General features: G+C 35.8%; 1 protein-coding gene across 1 annotated transcript in view; it reads right to left on the bottom strand.

The window, feature by feature from the left end:
• The window catches only part of TNS3 (tensin 3), a 255871-nt gene that overhangs the window by 108732 nt on the left and 130338 nt on the right, over window positions 1-16801 (bottom strand). The window contains 6 exon segments of the mRNA XM_040549792.1: window positions 1366-1449; window positions 4758-4822; window positions 7003-7125; window positions 8368-8418; window positions 13060-13231; window positions 14053-14102. Of these exon segments, the coding sequence (XP_040405726.1) occupies window positions 1366-1449; window positions 4758-4822; window positions 7003-7125; window positions 8368-8418; window positions 13060-13231; window positions 14053-14102 (545 nt within the window).

Below are 16801 nucleotides of genomic sequence, written 5' to 3'. Positions count from 1 at the left end.
TGACACACTTAATGGTCAGATTATTTTTGATTTCTTTAAGGACAAAATTTAGTGAAGAAAATTTTTCAAAATACAAATAATGGGTGTATTTTCAAACTTTATCATTTTGATAATCACCTAAATTATACCTGGTTATACATCAACTGGATTTTAACAAGGACATTGCTAATTTATTAGCCAATAATAATTTCAAAGAAAAGGGACATTAGAAGAGTGATTCAGGCCAGTAGCTTAACAACATAGGGTCAAAAGTCATTATAAAATTAGCCAGGAACATTGCAGAGCTAGTCATACCTTTCTCTGCAATAGCCTTACTACCACTGCCAGATCAGGCAAAGGTAGAAAACTCCAGGTTCAATAGGAGAACAGTTTTGACAAATGCTTTGGAGAAACCCCTCTGTTCTTACAGGGAGTGCCATTCCAAAGTACATGCATGCACATGTATTTCGAAGACAGTAAGGGAAGCTCAATTTCAATACTGCTGGGCAAAGATGCTAATTCCATCAGTCAGGAGGTGAACTGAGACACCCTAGAGGAATTAGGCATCTCTCCTCAAAGAGGGTATGATAGCAAGATACTACCATTTATATCTATTTCATCTCTAGCTTTATAATTTGCACATAGGTCACCTATGTCAGTAGCTACTAAAGCTTTCTGCCAACACGATTGTTAAAAACTGCCATAAGGCACAAGACACAGATGCTGCTGTGAGTAGCCCTGGCTGTCACAGAAATGTGACTGCTGCAGGGGTGCTCATAATAATTTAACATAACATAACATAACATAACATAGAATTAATGCACAAGGCCTCCTGATGGGAAAAAATTAAGAACATCTATTTCCTTTTGGTCCTACAGTCCACACCTCTGTATCTCGTAAGGAACCACTCTCAAAATCCTTATTATTAAAATACAAGACATATATGCAGGCCTAAAATTGGAAAAGAATGAAGCCAGTAAATTTCTGTTTATGAAAAGTTTATTTGATGTCTAATGGTATACTGTGTTATGATTTTTCAAGTGAAAAAGGACTGTGCAGGTCACCACATGGGTTCAAGAGGCAATGCGAAAGCTTTTCTTATTTAGAGATGAACAGAACCAAGTGCCTTTTGTTTGTTATTTTTTGTCGTCTAATTACTAGCAAAACCTTATCCTTCTAAAAACAACTGTGTACGGGCTGATTAAAACCAAAAGTGAACAGTAATTATTGAATCAGTCAAGGAAGATTAACATAAGATAAAGTGCTGACAGTTCAGAAGTCACTGGAGGATCTTGTGGAAATAGCCTTTACACAGCATGTGAGAGAGTAAGGTATGGGGGCAGAAGATAATGACATTTCTTATTGGTATGAATTAGAAATAAATACCTTTTTTGGGATGGCTGCATTAAAGCTGAAACTTTATCATCAAAGAATTTCTTCATAGCAAATCTGTCTAGAGCTTGATCAGCACTGACAAAAGAGAGACACAGAGACACACAGTTATTCCAGTCTGGGGTTATCTTGGAAATTCATCAGGTTACTGCTTGAAATATGCCAACATAGTTGGAGTAAAAAAGAAGGAAATGAAAGAAAAAGAAAATAAAGTACCACCTAACTAGAAACCCTAGCACTTACAGGTCAGACAAGAATGTCTTTTTTTCTTTTTTTTTTTTTTTTTTCTGCTGACACCTTCTTATTCCACACCTTAAGGCATTTTTCTTCATGAGGCAAAGCACCCTCTCCCTTATTCAATTAGCTGAATTGCATATTTCCAGCACATTGTAATGCAATAGAATTATCAAAGCCAAGCAGCTCATGTTGCAAAAGGGATATTGCCACAATTTTTTCAATGTTAAACAGGTGAGTTCTCTCTGAAAAATACACATTTATTCCCTCTTTTAAAAACCTACAGCAACACTATGGAGGTGAAAACCATTATCTAGCTCTGACTATAGTTCAGTACATGAGGTGCCATGGATGCCGGGCTAGAGGATCGTTTAAGCAGCCAAACAATTCATTCAGTCGTTGTTTCTTCTACCCTAAGCCACTAATGGAGCAAATGTTTTAAATAAAAGTATCAGTCTTTAGAGAAGAAATGATCTTCATCACTTAACTACAAACTCTTCAAGCATACACTTAAGGAAATACATTTTAAAAAATAAACTTTCTTCCGTTCTCCAGCCAGAATAGAAATGGTTCTTATGCATGTCTTCTGCAAGTGTGTGAAGGAAGGCAAAATGACGCACATAAACACACTGTTGGCCCTATGCTACCCCTCTGAAAGAGGTACATATTCCTCCAGACACAGGCCCAGAAAATGTCAGAACCTCTCATCTCCAAAGGATGATATTACAATGCCAATAATGATGGTAACATTGCACATGCAGCATGAAGACAAGTCTGTTACAATAGGGTATAGTGTTATGACGTTTATGTTGTATATTTAGTATTAGAAGAAAAGCGGAAAGACTAGAGATAGTGTTGATTCTAGAGCTATGATTTAAAAATAAAACCTGTGATATTTGAGTTCTCACAGCCTCAGTATTAAACATCCCTTAATGATAGGAAATGAAAAAATAAAATATAATAATACGGAAAGAGTCATAGCTCTCACTAAATCATTAATTTAGTTGAGTCTGGAAAAGACTAGGGGGAAGGATGATCTGGGAAAGTGAACAGGGTGGTAGTTGACTATAGTGTTGACAAATGGAGTGCAGTTTGCCTCAGAACAAATGATTTTCATTAAATATATATATTTCCAAATTGTAAGTTAAATTTAATTGTAACCACTATGTAAAAGATCTGTATATTAAAGTCAAGTTTAATGAACCAGTAGACAAATATTAGGATAGATACAGAACACTTTTGAAAAAAACTATGAAAATAAGTGTCATAGAGCTGATGATTGGACTTCAATGTTTATGTCAAAACGGGTGAACCCATTTTATAACAGATGTATGTTGTAAGATATGACAAGATCATCACATGAAAAAATAGGAGCAGCTAAATAGGAGGGAACTGGAGTCGTTTAGCCTGGAGAAAAGGAGGCTGAGGGGAGACCTCATCACTCCCTACAGCTACCTGAAAGGAGGTTTCAGCAAGGATGGATATCAGCCTCTTTTCTCATATGAAGCAAGGAAACCATTTGAAGTTGCACCAGGGGAGATTTAGATTGGACTTTAGAAGCAATTTCTTGATGGTTAGGGTGTGAAGCATTTGAATGGGTTGCCCAGGGAAGTGATAAAATCCCCACCTCTTGAGGTATTTAATATATGTGTGGACCTGGCACTGAGGGACACGGTTTAGTGATGGGACTTGGTGGGTCAGGCTGATGGTTGGACTTCATGATCTTGAAGGTCATTTCCAACCTAGATGATTCTGTGATTCTAAGACACTAAATATCACAAATGAGCACATACCAATATACATACCATACATCACCAATACTATTTTAACCCTATGAAGGTAAGAAAAACGCAGAAATGTGAAGCTTTTTATCTGACAGAGTTCTGTTTGCCCAAGTTAAGTTTTACTGTACATTAGTCCTTCCTAAATGAGAACATCAGATATCTGTAACATATAATCCAAACAGTTTTGCAACATAAAGCATTTTTCAGTAAGCCTAGATTTTTTTTTTTGTATGTGCATACAAGCAATTGGAAACTTTATTTAGTGTGAGGGATCCGTGAAGTCTTCTCTCTGAGTACTGTTTCTGACACAGCAGCCAGCACACTCAACAGTAGCATCTAAAATAATTCCTGCCTCTATTCTTTTGCTGTGTTTTGCTTCAATTTTGAAGAGTCTTGATAATGCTAGGGATATACAAATCCTAGCCGGGAAATTCCCCCAGCCCTCACAACCTCACTGCTATACAGAAAAGCTAGGCTTTGAATAGGAGCTGTCAGATATAGAGAAATTTAAAGGATGGCTTCCAAACTCACTCCTCTCCTAAAACCTAACAGGAGGAGTTCTGAATTTGTTTTGTAAAAGAAGACACCTTTCACCACTAAGCTCTACAATGTCACATCCAGATGTTTTTCTGTAATGACATTAGTAAAATGTATTTATAGGCAGGTACCATCTCATACCGGAAAACAATTTGATTTAAAAATAAGATACATTTCATCCATTTGACAGCACTTATCAATTTTCATCTTTATTGACATATATTGTTAATTGTCAGTTCATAATTTGAGCACTCTCTAAGAAACAATTGAAACAGAGCAATCAGACACCTATTGTTTAAACTGACTGAAGACCTGCTCCTGCAAAATACAATTCAGATTATGTCATAAACTGCTTTCTGCACTTTGATTGATGTCTGGGAATTCCCTATTAAAATATTTGTTCTGGATTCTAATAACTATTTTCCATATGTACTTTAGGAATAGTTTCTCAGTGATTCAAGAGAAACAACTTCACGAATGTGGCAAATGGATGTGTTTAATACATTAAAGATTGCATCACTATATAAAAATGGTTTCAAACATTTCTTCATTCACCTTGAAAGACCCTTTAGATAACTTTTACACAGAATCATAGAATCCCTGATTAGAACAGACCTTAGATCTTCACTTAGTCCAACCTCCTGCTGAAAACAGAACCACAAGAAAACTGCTGCTTTAAGACATGCTCCAAGATTCCTGAGAAGCCCAGCTAGCAAACCTTAAGGAGGGAATTGAGCAGCTCTACAATTACAAGACATCTTTTTCTGATGTTTTCCTAGTTGTAAAAAATGCACAATATGCATTCATTTATTTCCATTATTCATAGCTTACCTTGCAGAAACATTGGTGAAGTGCATATACGATGATATGACTACGCCTATCCTTCCTTTTCCTCCCTGTATTGGGAAAAAGTGAATGATAACTTATTTAATCTATGCTGCATATCGTTGAACATTGTTCTGCTTAAGACCCATGCTAAACAAGAACTTTAAGACAGGGGATTCAGAGACTCCCTTTGCTCATGCATCTCCTGTGTCGTTTGAATGGTAGTATTCATGGACATAAGCTTATCTCTCTCTATTGCAAGGTGGTTTACAAGTGACATGAAAAATGCTAAGCATGATTTTTATACACATCTGTCAAGTCTTACGTGATGGAGTGGAAAGCTTGCACAAATGGATGCCAACATCACACAGAGCAAAGCCTGTATCTAGCTATTCTGCAGTGATGAATTTTTCCCATCATGTTATTTGCATTAATCTTTGTCCTCTGTGCTCAGAAGCTCTTGCACGCAGTGGAAATCAGTTTAGAAGGCTGAAGACTTACCCGTATCATATTGAAACTTTAACATGGGAACCTGAATTCCTAGCCTGTGTTTGAAAACATCACTTAGCTAATAACTTCCTAGCTCTTCGTTCATATCCAAGAGCTGGGTCCTCAGGTGAACATGTTAACTCCTATATATGCCTAGCCATAATACTAAGTTTTCTTGGTATTTTTTTAATGTTAGATTCAGTAAGTTTAATAGATTTAAACTTTTAATTATTTCTTAAACATGCATTTTAAATGCTCATTATCTTTTCATACCAAAACAAGGCAATAAATTTTTTAAAAAAAAAAAAAAAAGAACAGTAGTAAAGCGTTCTATCAATTATTTTATATTATTCTTTCCAGCGATCATTTAAGACAAGTCTAGACAATGTTGCAACTTCTGTTATGAAATGCTATAAAATACATATTTTGGAAAGCATATGATCTCTGACAGGTTTTGTCATTTTTACCTCCTTGACCCCGCAGCATCTCAGACTTACAACTGCTGCTTGTTTTTCTATGGAGTATTTAAAAAATTTTATGGATCTTATTAAATAGTTTACATGACTTAAATTCAGTACAATTTACCAAGTGGTAATTCTCTCTGATTTCATAACATTCTCAGACTCTCAGCTGACACTTTCAGCTGACACAGGATAGCTACACCTATTTTGTGTTTGGAAACGTTTAAGTTATTACCAGGAGGTATTAATCAACTATACACTACCAATTTGCAAATAAAATACATAATAATATTTTGCCTTCTTTTCTTTTGTCCCATGTATGGGCCATTCTTCTTGCAGCAGTCCTGCAGCTAGTAAGAATTCAGTAGTGTTTCATACAATCATGGCATTCTGCCTGCAAGAAATAGAGGACTGGAGACTATACAACTTGACCTGAAGAACACCTTCATTCTGTTTAAAGTAATATCTGCCAGCAATACAGAGACAGATTTGCCTTATATCAACCAGCACAACTGCCAACTCAGTTCTGAATTCATATTATTTATTTTTAATTAAGGCTTTTCTTTATTTCTCTTCATTGTGAGCAGGGAGAAGCAGCAGCACTGCACAATAATAGCATTACTGTATGACACTGCAATTACACAGACAGTTAGAACCTGTCTCGGTCCAGGAGGTATTTAATATCCTCATTTCCTACAACCACACTATTCTGTAAAGGGATGATGAGCTATTAGTCAGTATAATCACTGTGCTATATTCAACATTGTCGGACATGTTTTCCAATACAGACAAAAAATGTGGTCCAGAAAACGGTATTATGTTGTGCCGGTAATTGCCTGAACGCCCACTTTAGCATACTGAAAGCCATCTGGACACTTACCCTCTATTGATCTGCAATGTGGACCCAACTAACAAGTCAAGCCTGTGAAATGTTGCCTAGCCTTATCCAACAACAAAATCCATAACTGTCACAGAATTTGAAACGCTTCTGAAGAATTTGCCATTGAGCTGGAAAAACTCAAGAATCTAATTCACAGAAGTAGCACTGACTACTGAGTTTGAAAAAGCAAACTAACGTAACTGCTTGCTATACTCAGAGTAGAAGCTAGAACATTAGTTATAAAAAGGGAGATAACAAGCATGCAGGGTCAGTAGAATAAGGCCTACTTAAATCAACTGAAGATTTGGCACACCATTTGCAACACTGAAAAAAGAGCAAACTTTTTTTTAATGAGTAAGGACAACCTTTTTGAGAATGATTTCAAGCTGATAGCCAATGAGTACACACAAAGCTCACCTACCTTGCAATGGATCACCACCACATGCTGAGGATCATTGTTCAGCCATGACTCCATAGCCTTACAGATGGTGCACACTTTATCAAGAGGTGGTGCATGGAGATCAGGCCACCCCACATCCATAATCTGCAGTTAAACAAATAACATTAACAAGAGTCACCTTTACCATAATACTCCGTATTAAAATTCTAGCTTCTGATGGTTAGGAGTCTCCTCTCTTTTTCCAACCCTTGGGAATCATTTCACATTACATTCGAATGCCATGATGTAAATACATGTTTACGGGTTTCTTAAGGGGAAGTAATGGCTACCTTTTTCTTTGAAAAAAAAAAAAAAAACTAGCATTTTGTAAAAAGAAAAAAAATAAAAAACCCTCTCCCCCAAACCCACCAACCACTGATACATCACAACATTTCTGAAGATCTTAAAAGAATTTTCAATTAGAAGTTCAGGTATTTTATAATAGTAAAATACTTATAATGTCAAAATTAGAACAAAGAATGTTGACTGACCTGAGCAAATATTTTGTGATTGTTTTTATTTAGTTTGCAATTTCTTTTCTTTGTGTACAACAGATTTGATTCGTTCATATTTTCTATTCAACTTTAGTCACTATATAATACTGTTTACTCAAACTATTATATACGTATTTAACAGTAACAATATTGAACACTAACAAAAGCAGTAACCATGAACAACTTAAATCCTTCATGATCAATAATGTACTCACTAGGTCAAAATTAAGAGTCTTTTTAGTATTCTTCTCTGGCAGCATATGTAAATCTACTACCATGAATGTACATCTGTGCTACTCAGACCTTATAATAGCTGCTGAAGAACAACTGAATTTCATTTTATACAATAAATACAACAGTTAGAAGGGAAAGTGTATGAGGAAAAACAAAAGGCATTTATAGGTCCTTTCCTTATGTCTCTGTTTTACAAAGCAACTATGAAAAGACAACACAAAAGGAAAGCTCATATTTGAATTGAGTTCACTAGCTTCAGCCATTACACTTTATGTTACAATATATAACCCCTAGTATCCCATGAGTGCAAAAAGAAAAGCATGCTTGGAGCAAAATTTACTTCACTCAATAGGAATTTTTTCCAGTAGCCACAACAGGCTACTGTGTGTAAAGTCTAAGAAAACAACAGAAACAGCTTTGTAAAGCACAGACGTAACAGGCACAAAACAGAACTTGGTGAAAAATAAAAATACAGAAGGGAAGCATATGGGGTTTTTATCGTCTTCTAAAAGGTATCTTACTCTGTATCAAGGCTTGTATAGCTTCAAGGCTTATCATGCCAATTAAGTTCTATTTAACGCTATAGAAAAAGAGGCATGTTATGGAAGTGAGCCAATACCTTTGCGTTAAGCTTGGTAAGGTCATATCTCTTTTCGGAAAGATTTAGCACCTGTTCAGAAAGAAAGAAAATATATCAACGATCAAGACTTCACCATTTATGTAGTAAGTCACTGTATTTTAAACAGATGATTATTAGTAGAAATGGAGGTAGTAGGACTTCATGTTTGCGTACTATTTTAATGAATTAAATTAACATTTAAAGTCAGGTAACATTAGAAAATGTAATTTAGGCAATCCCGATAGTAAACTCAGTTATTATATAATGAAACTAAACGCACACTTCAAAAAAGGACAGTAAAACTGTTTACATTCTATTTATTTCACATGGCTTTATTTTAGTCGGGGGTATACGGAGAGATCTGGACACTATGCAAATTTACTGTACAGCAGAAGAATTCAAAAAGAAAAGTCCAGGAGGGTGGTTATGTATTACATATTTGAATTTGAGTGCTTGGCATGAGCAGTCTCAGCAAACAAGCTAAGAACTGAGTAGGCTACACTAAATCACTTTGAAGCTGGTGCCTGCTCTTCATGGACAAAGTGGAAGCACGAAGACATTATACCATCTTTAGGAAAAATTACAGTTTTTGAACAAGAATTACATCCAGAGAAAGAAAAAACCGCACAACTAACATGGTATCTAAGAAAACTGCTTATATTTTAAGCTGCATAAGGTTATGGAGTCACACATGATATTGACCATAAAGGTCATTCATCACTTCAATTGACCTCAAACTCTAAAAAAAAGAAAGCTTAAAACATCCATATAAAATTAGGAACACAGTCTTTATTCCGATAATCTGTCTGAATTTTAAACAGATTACTGCTACAGAACTAAACAGCAGTCAAAAATTCATATATGCATTGTCCATACTATTTTGGATCAGGAAGATGTATCAACATTTGAAATTAAGACTACAGTTATTCTTCCAGAAATACCAACTGTATTATATATATGTATATATACATATATACAAGTGCTGTTGCGTGAGAACTTTTCTTTATCCCTCTATCTTGTATTCATATTTAAGAAGAGTTTGCAATTCTTGTGTGTTATCATACGCATTTTTTCATGATGGATATGTCACCACAGTATCAGGTGCCAAACTCAAATCCTGGGATGTAGCCAAGTTCCTGTCAACCTATACAATAGAGATCAAACTGAGATGCTATAGTAGTTGTCATCTCAGAATGGAGACCAGAAGACATGGAACCAACATTTCATATGAAACAAAAGAAGTGTTCACTAAAGGCTTTCAAGAGAAGCATATTCTGCAACTAGATGTAAGTGGAAGATTAATTTCATTCTTTTTAGCCCCTTTTTAGTATAATCAAGGTATAGGTACATAGATTTTGTACAGGAAAGATGAGCATTCTGTGAAACTTAAATGATTTTCCCCACATTTTAAGACCTCATCTAATGAATAAAAAATGAAGTAATATTAAGCAACTGGGAAAAAGGAGCCTTTTCCTCTTATACACAGCAGAGAGGAAACACTCTTCACCCCTATATGATTTAATCCTGAAATGTGAAGAAACTTGTACTAGTAAGGTAATATTAATTCTCTCACTCTGCTGAATGCTTGGCAACAGAACAAAAATATGGAGGCCTTTTAGCACAAAAAAATATGGAGACTTTTACAAAGATACTGAAGGGTCATACACTTGGTCTGCTCTTTTATCAGATGACCACAAATACAAAACCTCAGAATGGAAAATAAAAAGAATCAAACAGCACGTGGCTGCAATTTTGAAACATGAAAGGTGTACTGTGGTCAAAACAACATTAAGTACTGACCAAGGAACAATTCGCTAGTCTGCAGCCCATTCCATTAAGGAGAAGAGACTGGGAGAGCAAGCAGCCAAAACTGTTCCACCAAGTGGGACTGAACTTACATGTTGAAGTCAGCAGAGGCCTCATAATGAGTATAATGCAGGGCAAAGAGGAATGTGGCCAAAAAAATGACATGAGCTAAAATTAACAAATAGTTCCAACTAGGAAAACAACAGCAGCATGCAAGCGTTATCTTATCATTTACATAAGCAGGACCAAGAAAATGCACAGCATTTATATTGGTCTAACCAGTAACAAATGCTAACATATGCTAAAGCTGCAGGGTAATCACTGAAATTTTTTTTTTTTTTTTTTTTTACAAATCTTCACAGTGGGTTTGGGGTTTATTTTGCTTTTATAGAAGAACTGAACATGAATTTAGACAATAGTATTTACCATCTCATTCTTAATGTCTTTGACATGAGTCACTGTTCATCAACTGCTCTGTATGCTTCTGTGTACACACATCTAACTAGAGTGAATTAATTTACAATAGTTTACTCCTCAAAGAACTCTGTTACCTTTCAGTCACTGTAGATACAAAAATACCACTGGAACACACGAATACAGCAACAGACATAAGGTAACTTGTTCATTTATCACTACTATAAATTAACATCAGGAAAACTGCTTTGATAATCATAATTAATAAACACTGAAATAAAAATTCTTAAGTGACAAACTGATAGACAAACTGACAACTTTATGGTTTTTTTTTGGTTTTTTTTTTGTTTTTTCTAAAAGCTAAAACTATCTGAACAATTGAGCACTACTCCTTTCCTACAAGCGCAATGCATGGCAAACTTTTTTGTTAAAATAGCATGACAAATATATTACTGGTAAAGTTGATTAAAACAGTAACATGATAAATTTATTTTTGCAAACTGAGTTTTTCAGTTGACAAAACGATTGTGCCACTTAAACTGTTTATGTTTGCACTAATTATATTTTGAAAGTACTGGTGAAAAACAGCATTCATTTGTAGCCAAGCCTTTGAATCTTGCAAGAAAACATGCCTTCCTTTGCAACCAAGAGATCATTTTATTGGGGAATAAAAGGATGCTTTATTCTATCCACTAAATCTCTTTCTATGAAATGGCTGTTTCTTCAAACAAACACAGTTCTTTGGGTGTTTCATTCCCCCTTCTCTGTTCTCATTATTGACCGTAGCAGCAACAATCTACCACATACAAAAATCCAGAAAGAGAACAGGTAGATCAGAAACAACAGATGTTGATTTATAGTATTATTTCTGCTAGCTCAGGCCCTGACCAAATGAAAGAAGAAAACTGTTCTCATCAGCTTCAGTAGAATTGCTTACTTGCAGGTGTTTTTTTGTTTTTCTTTTTCTTTAAGGTTTCTTTTTTTCAGTTTGTTTGTTTGCTTTTTGCTGCTATACATATGTCTCTCAAGCAGACTTAAGGGATCTTTGAAATATGAGAAACAACAGATAAAGTTTAAAACTGAGATCTCTGGCTCTATAACCTGGCTATGATTTGCCAGGTTATTTTGAAAATTTGCAGAAACATCCTTGAACAGAGGGAATCAAATTTTCTTTTGACCACGTCAGCAGACTTCCAAAGTACTGGGTACAGATTTTTTAAATAAATGATTAAACTCAGATCAAAACGTTGCAAGAGAAACTGACTGCAATCCCACTTAAAGAGAGGACATCTCCTCAACCTAGTCTCTCTCACTTACCATACACACAGCAGATTTTTGTAATACAAAAAGTTATTTAATGAGATTTAACTCTGATGAGACTACAAGATTATTTCCCACATACCAAAAATATTGCTGTCACATGGGAAAGGCCACTCACAACAAGTGAATTGGAAACCATAAAGCTTTGCATGCAGGTCACCCTCACACTGTCAGTATATTGTACCTTACAAGCTACCAGCACTATGTGGAATGGAAGGAAGGGCAATAACGTGGCATTCTGAGAACATCAGACAACATTGTAAGTATTACAGGTACGTCTTGAGGACAACAGATAGTCCACAATACATCTACGACACCTCTGTTTGTGAGCAAACGATAGTATATTTAAATTGTTAGGTGGACTCACTCTGTAAACCAATTTATGCAGTGAGTAAAGTTTATGCTCCTGAAGCTGTAGAAATTTGATTCTAATAGTTTAAACATGCTGACTAAAAATAGAAGAAAAAAACTTAAATATAATACTGGCCCTGTTTTAAATTCACATTCACAGAACAAGCTGAGACAATACATGTCATAGGTTACAGATGTACTAGGGAGAAAACAGCACAAAAGTAACAGTTTGGATCATCATTTAAAAAATATCCTGCACATAGAGCTCATTTGAGATTTGGTCACAATCTAATTTCCTACAGAAAACTAAATAGTAGGAAAAATGCATCTAAATCAAGTTAATGAGAAAGAGTTGGACCAAACAGACAAACTGTAACCCTATTACATACACCAGAGACAGCCCAGGCATGATGGTGAGAGACCATTAGATACCCAAGCTGAGGACCCTGATTTAACAGATGGCTAGGAAAGAAAAACACATTCTACACTGCAGCATATAGATCTCTTAATAGTATTCTTTGGACAATTAAAACAGTCTGTGCAATTGTTCTGTAGCATTTGAATATCTACTATCAAAACAGAGACTGCACTGCCAACAGCAGAAAGGTATTTTTAATATCCTTATCCTTATCTAACAGCTTATAACATTACTGAAAATTTTGCTCTTGCTTATAAAGCTGTAAAGGTGGACGAAAGAGTTTTCAGATGAATGACGTTTAGTATATAATGGTACATGCAAACCTACAAGTGGTCTTCCTGCAGGACAGAAGAAGATGCAGCACATAAGACAGATATACATACCAAGTAATTATCACCATGTTTGGATTTGAGCATTCGTGTTACATCTTGTAGATTGTGGAGATAAGTTTCCTCAGAACAGCTAGCAGGGAAAGATACAGCAATGATCCGTTCCGTGATGTAAGTGAGGTCAAGTTCATAGCCCTCCTCCATAATGTGATCAAAGTCTGCACTTCTGTGAAGAAATTAGGTGTGGCAGTTCAGAACAAAGCAGCAGAGTATATTAATGAGAAGAAATCGCAACTTGGACTGATACAGTCAGCATTTCACGTTTGCAAAGTTTTCATTAAAATTACAATTTATTAAACACCTATAAAGCTCAAATTCTTCATTTTAGTATGTAAATAGAGGTTAGCCAAATATCAGAGTTCTTCACATGAAAACTATAATGAAAAAATCTCTGCAACCAATAGTGTAGAAAAGCAGTAAGATGAATACAATTAACTTTCACAAACACTAGTGCAAGAAATGTGGGAGTTAAAACAAAAGCAAAAACAAAAATCCCCACAACATACAGATACTTATGGCTGCACAGGTCTCTGTAGAACTCCACAAATGCTTTACAAATTAGTAGATTCACCAGTGGTCTGTAAAACACTGCAGATAGATACCATCTTGAAATCTGCTTTGAGAAACACTGAGGTGAATCCAAAACCAGTCCCCAAACTGTAACAGACACTAATATAATACAAATAATTGCACAGGTTAGTTTACAGATACTGTTTCCTCTAACTTCTGCTACTTCTCCCAGTTGAGGGTGAAACCAGATACCTTACCTGATACCTATATCCTTCCTAATAGAACAATCAGAAGATGACAGTCACTAAGTTAAAAGTAAGCTCTTCAAATATGCTCAGCTTTTATCTCACAGAGGGATAGTAAAAATTAACTTTGCACAGCTGGACATGTCTCAGAGAAAGCTATCTCAAAAATCTAAACCACAAATAATGTGACAGCACTTGACGCTATTAAACCAAATATTAAAGAAATACCTACTGTGATCCCTTGTCACAACTGAAAGAGTTCTTCGAAACACTGCTGGAATTCTGGAACAGATAAAGCAGAGGGGTCAATCCAGTAGCTTTCTTGCTGCATTTATGTCACTGTTCCTGCTTCCCTGCCCCCATCACCCTCCTTCACTAGGTCCCTACTGTGGAAAACTATTGCAACAACAGGATAAGAGAGTATCATCTTATGTTTTGATCACAATTGTAAACACCGTGGTTATGAACCAGGTTATGTCCAACTCTTCATGCAGAACATACACGGACTCACTACTACCAGAAAAGCACTGGTTGTCTAACACCGTTGAAGTCTTTGGTAACTCTGCACTAAGATTAAAGCAGACATTCAACAGATTTCTGAGAAGCTGGAGCTTGAATAGAGAATCATTTTGTCACTTCTTTTCTTATCAAAGGAAGCTGCTATGTGACTGCTCATTCAGATTAAATAGAGGTTTAGTCATAACATTTATCAGAAAAGGCAGAAGTAATGGATAGATCTATGCGACCAACAAAGACCAAGGAAGTAGAGGCGAAGATGTTCCCCTAATTCCTTTCTACTTACAAAAACAAAATTAACTGAAAAAACACACTGAAAGCTTTCTCATGGATTTCAGTTTTTACCTATTGACTTACTGTAGCACTCATGGCATCTTACCTTCACAATCCTAAGAAAGGATTGAGTAAAAAGAAGCTGAAAATACCATGAAGTTTCCTTATTTTCTGTTGTTCTATTTAAGTAAAGACAAGAATTCATGGAACTGGGAACAAGCACTTCAGTGAGGCACACCTTTTGCGATCAGATGTACTTATTTAATATTTGCCAGAACAGCTCATTTCCAGAAATTCTGGAAGGAAACATGCCAGTCGTGTGTTTGTATGTGTCTTAGCTTTTGATATACACTGCCACTGTATGGAAAGTTTTAAGGCCTAGCATAAGTTTGGGTATATATCATCCATGTAGCCAAAACAGACAGGGTTTATCAGCTTTCCAGCTCTTACCCTTCCACTATATAAGCTTTTCTGTGCAATTTTCTGTGTAGTAAGCATAAATTCAGGGCAGGAAGATGGATGAGGTCTTTCTGTTATGGAGTTACCAATGCATGATATTAAAATGAACTTCTGATTTTCTGTATAAAAGATATATCTAAATGTGAAGTTTGTTGTTGATGCTTTTCTTCTTATTATTTAGTGTTAGTATAATATTAGCTGCCTTTTTTCTAAAAGCCTATTCTGGAAGGGATTCTGTTCCCTCTAGGTTTCTCCGTTTCTCTCCATTACATACAAAGGGAACTTAGATGACTACCACACAGGTATTTAATTCTGAGACAGCTAAAATTAGGTGAGAGAAATTCTATCACTAAGGTTCATCGGGGAGAAAATTGTGACACTCTGTAACGCATAGTTACTCTTACTGAACAAAGGGGAGTACACACTAAAGTCACACTAAATTCCCCTAAAGCAAAATCACTTCAGCTCATGCTTCTGCTCAGACTTGCAGGACCGTTACTGGAATAAATTGAGTATATTTTTCAATACTTTCATAAGAGAATCAATTGATAGAAATTTAGGTTTTCAGTCAGAAGGTTTAAGCATTGCATGGTCTCAATAGCTGCAATACTCTCATCTGTCATTATTGGTTCTCTTTTACATGAATACTTTGATTAAGCATAAGAAACTTCCCATGGTCTACAGATGGCACAATGAACTACTAAATTTTAGCTAACCCTTCAAAGATTGTCTTGTACATTATATGTTGACTACAGTCAGCAAATGGACAAACAGTTGTTGGCTCTTGTTGACAAATGGACAAACAGCTAAGAACACTCCCCCCATTTTTCTGCATGTCCTCTAGATTCTAGTCACTTCCTCCACTCCTCCATGTCTTGATGCTAGTGATGTATCCTTTTTTTTTCATTTTTTCTTTTTACTATTTGTTTTGTTTACTAGTTGTTAATGACTGTACCACTACCTTTTCCCCTCACAGATAAAACATTTAGCAAAATCCAACAAAGAGTCATAAGAATCATCGAGGTTGGAAAAGACCTCTGATATCATAAAGTCCAACTGTTAACCTAGTACTGACAAGTCTACCATTAAACCATGTCCCTAAGCATCATCATGTCTACAGGTCTTTTAAATATCTCCAGGGATGGTGACTCAACTACTTCCCTGGGCAGCCTGTTCCAATACTTTACAATCCTTTCAGCGAACAATTTTTTCCTAATATCCAGCCTAAACCGCCCCTGCTGCAATTTGAAGACAATTTATGCATGGCACGGCAGAGAGGCAAAATGGTTGCTGAAACACCTTTTTAAAGGTTTGATGAAACACACATCATATATACGTACACCTAAATGTGTTCTCAAACATGAAGAAGCTGTTAGAGCATTTCTCACAAAAGACAATCTGTAAATGTGAGCCATATCTTTCCATGCTTCTGACTTAATTTAGGTTTAATAGCCAATTAAAACCTATCTTGAACTTACGTAACTGTCTTTCATTTTTCCATCAGCTCTGTGCTATTTCAGGTTAATTTCACTAATACGAATGGATTCCTCCTCATTTAGAGCCAAAACAACTATACATCTAACAGCACAATACCAGTTTCACCAGGCACAGAATACAGATGCATATGGCAGACCACACATAATGGCAAAATCAACTCCACCCATGGCTAGCCCTGCAAGACAGCAAATACAGGATAGCACCTCCCAGGATCGATGATTACAAAGAAAATCTTT

This window comes from Cygnus olor, chromosome 2 (assembly GCF_009769625.2).
Source record: "Cygnus olor isolate bCygOlo1 chromosome 2, bCygOlo1.pri.v2, whole genome shotgun sequence".
In the NCBI taxonomy this organism is placed as follows: Eukaryota; Metazoa; Chordata; class Aves; order Anseriformes; family Anatidae; genus Cygnus; species Cygnus olor.
This window is presented reverse-complemented; position numbering and strand designations above follow the sequence as displayed.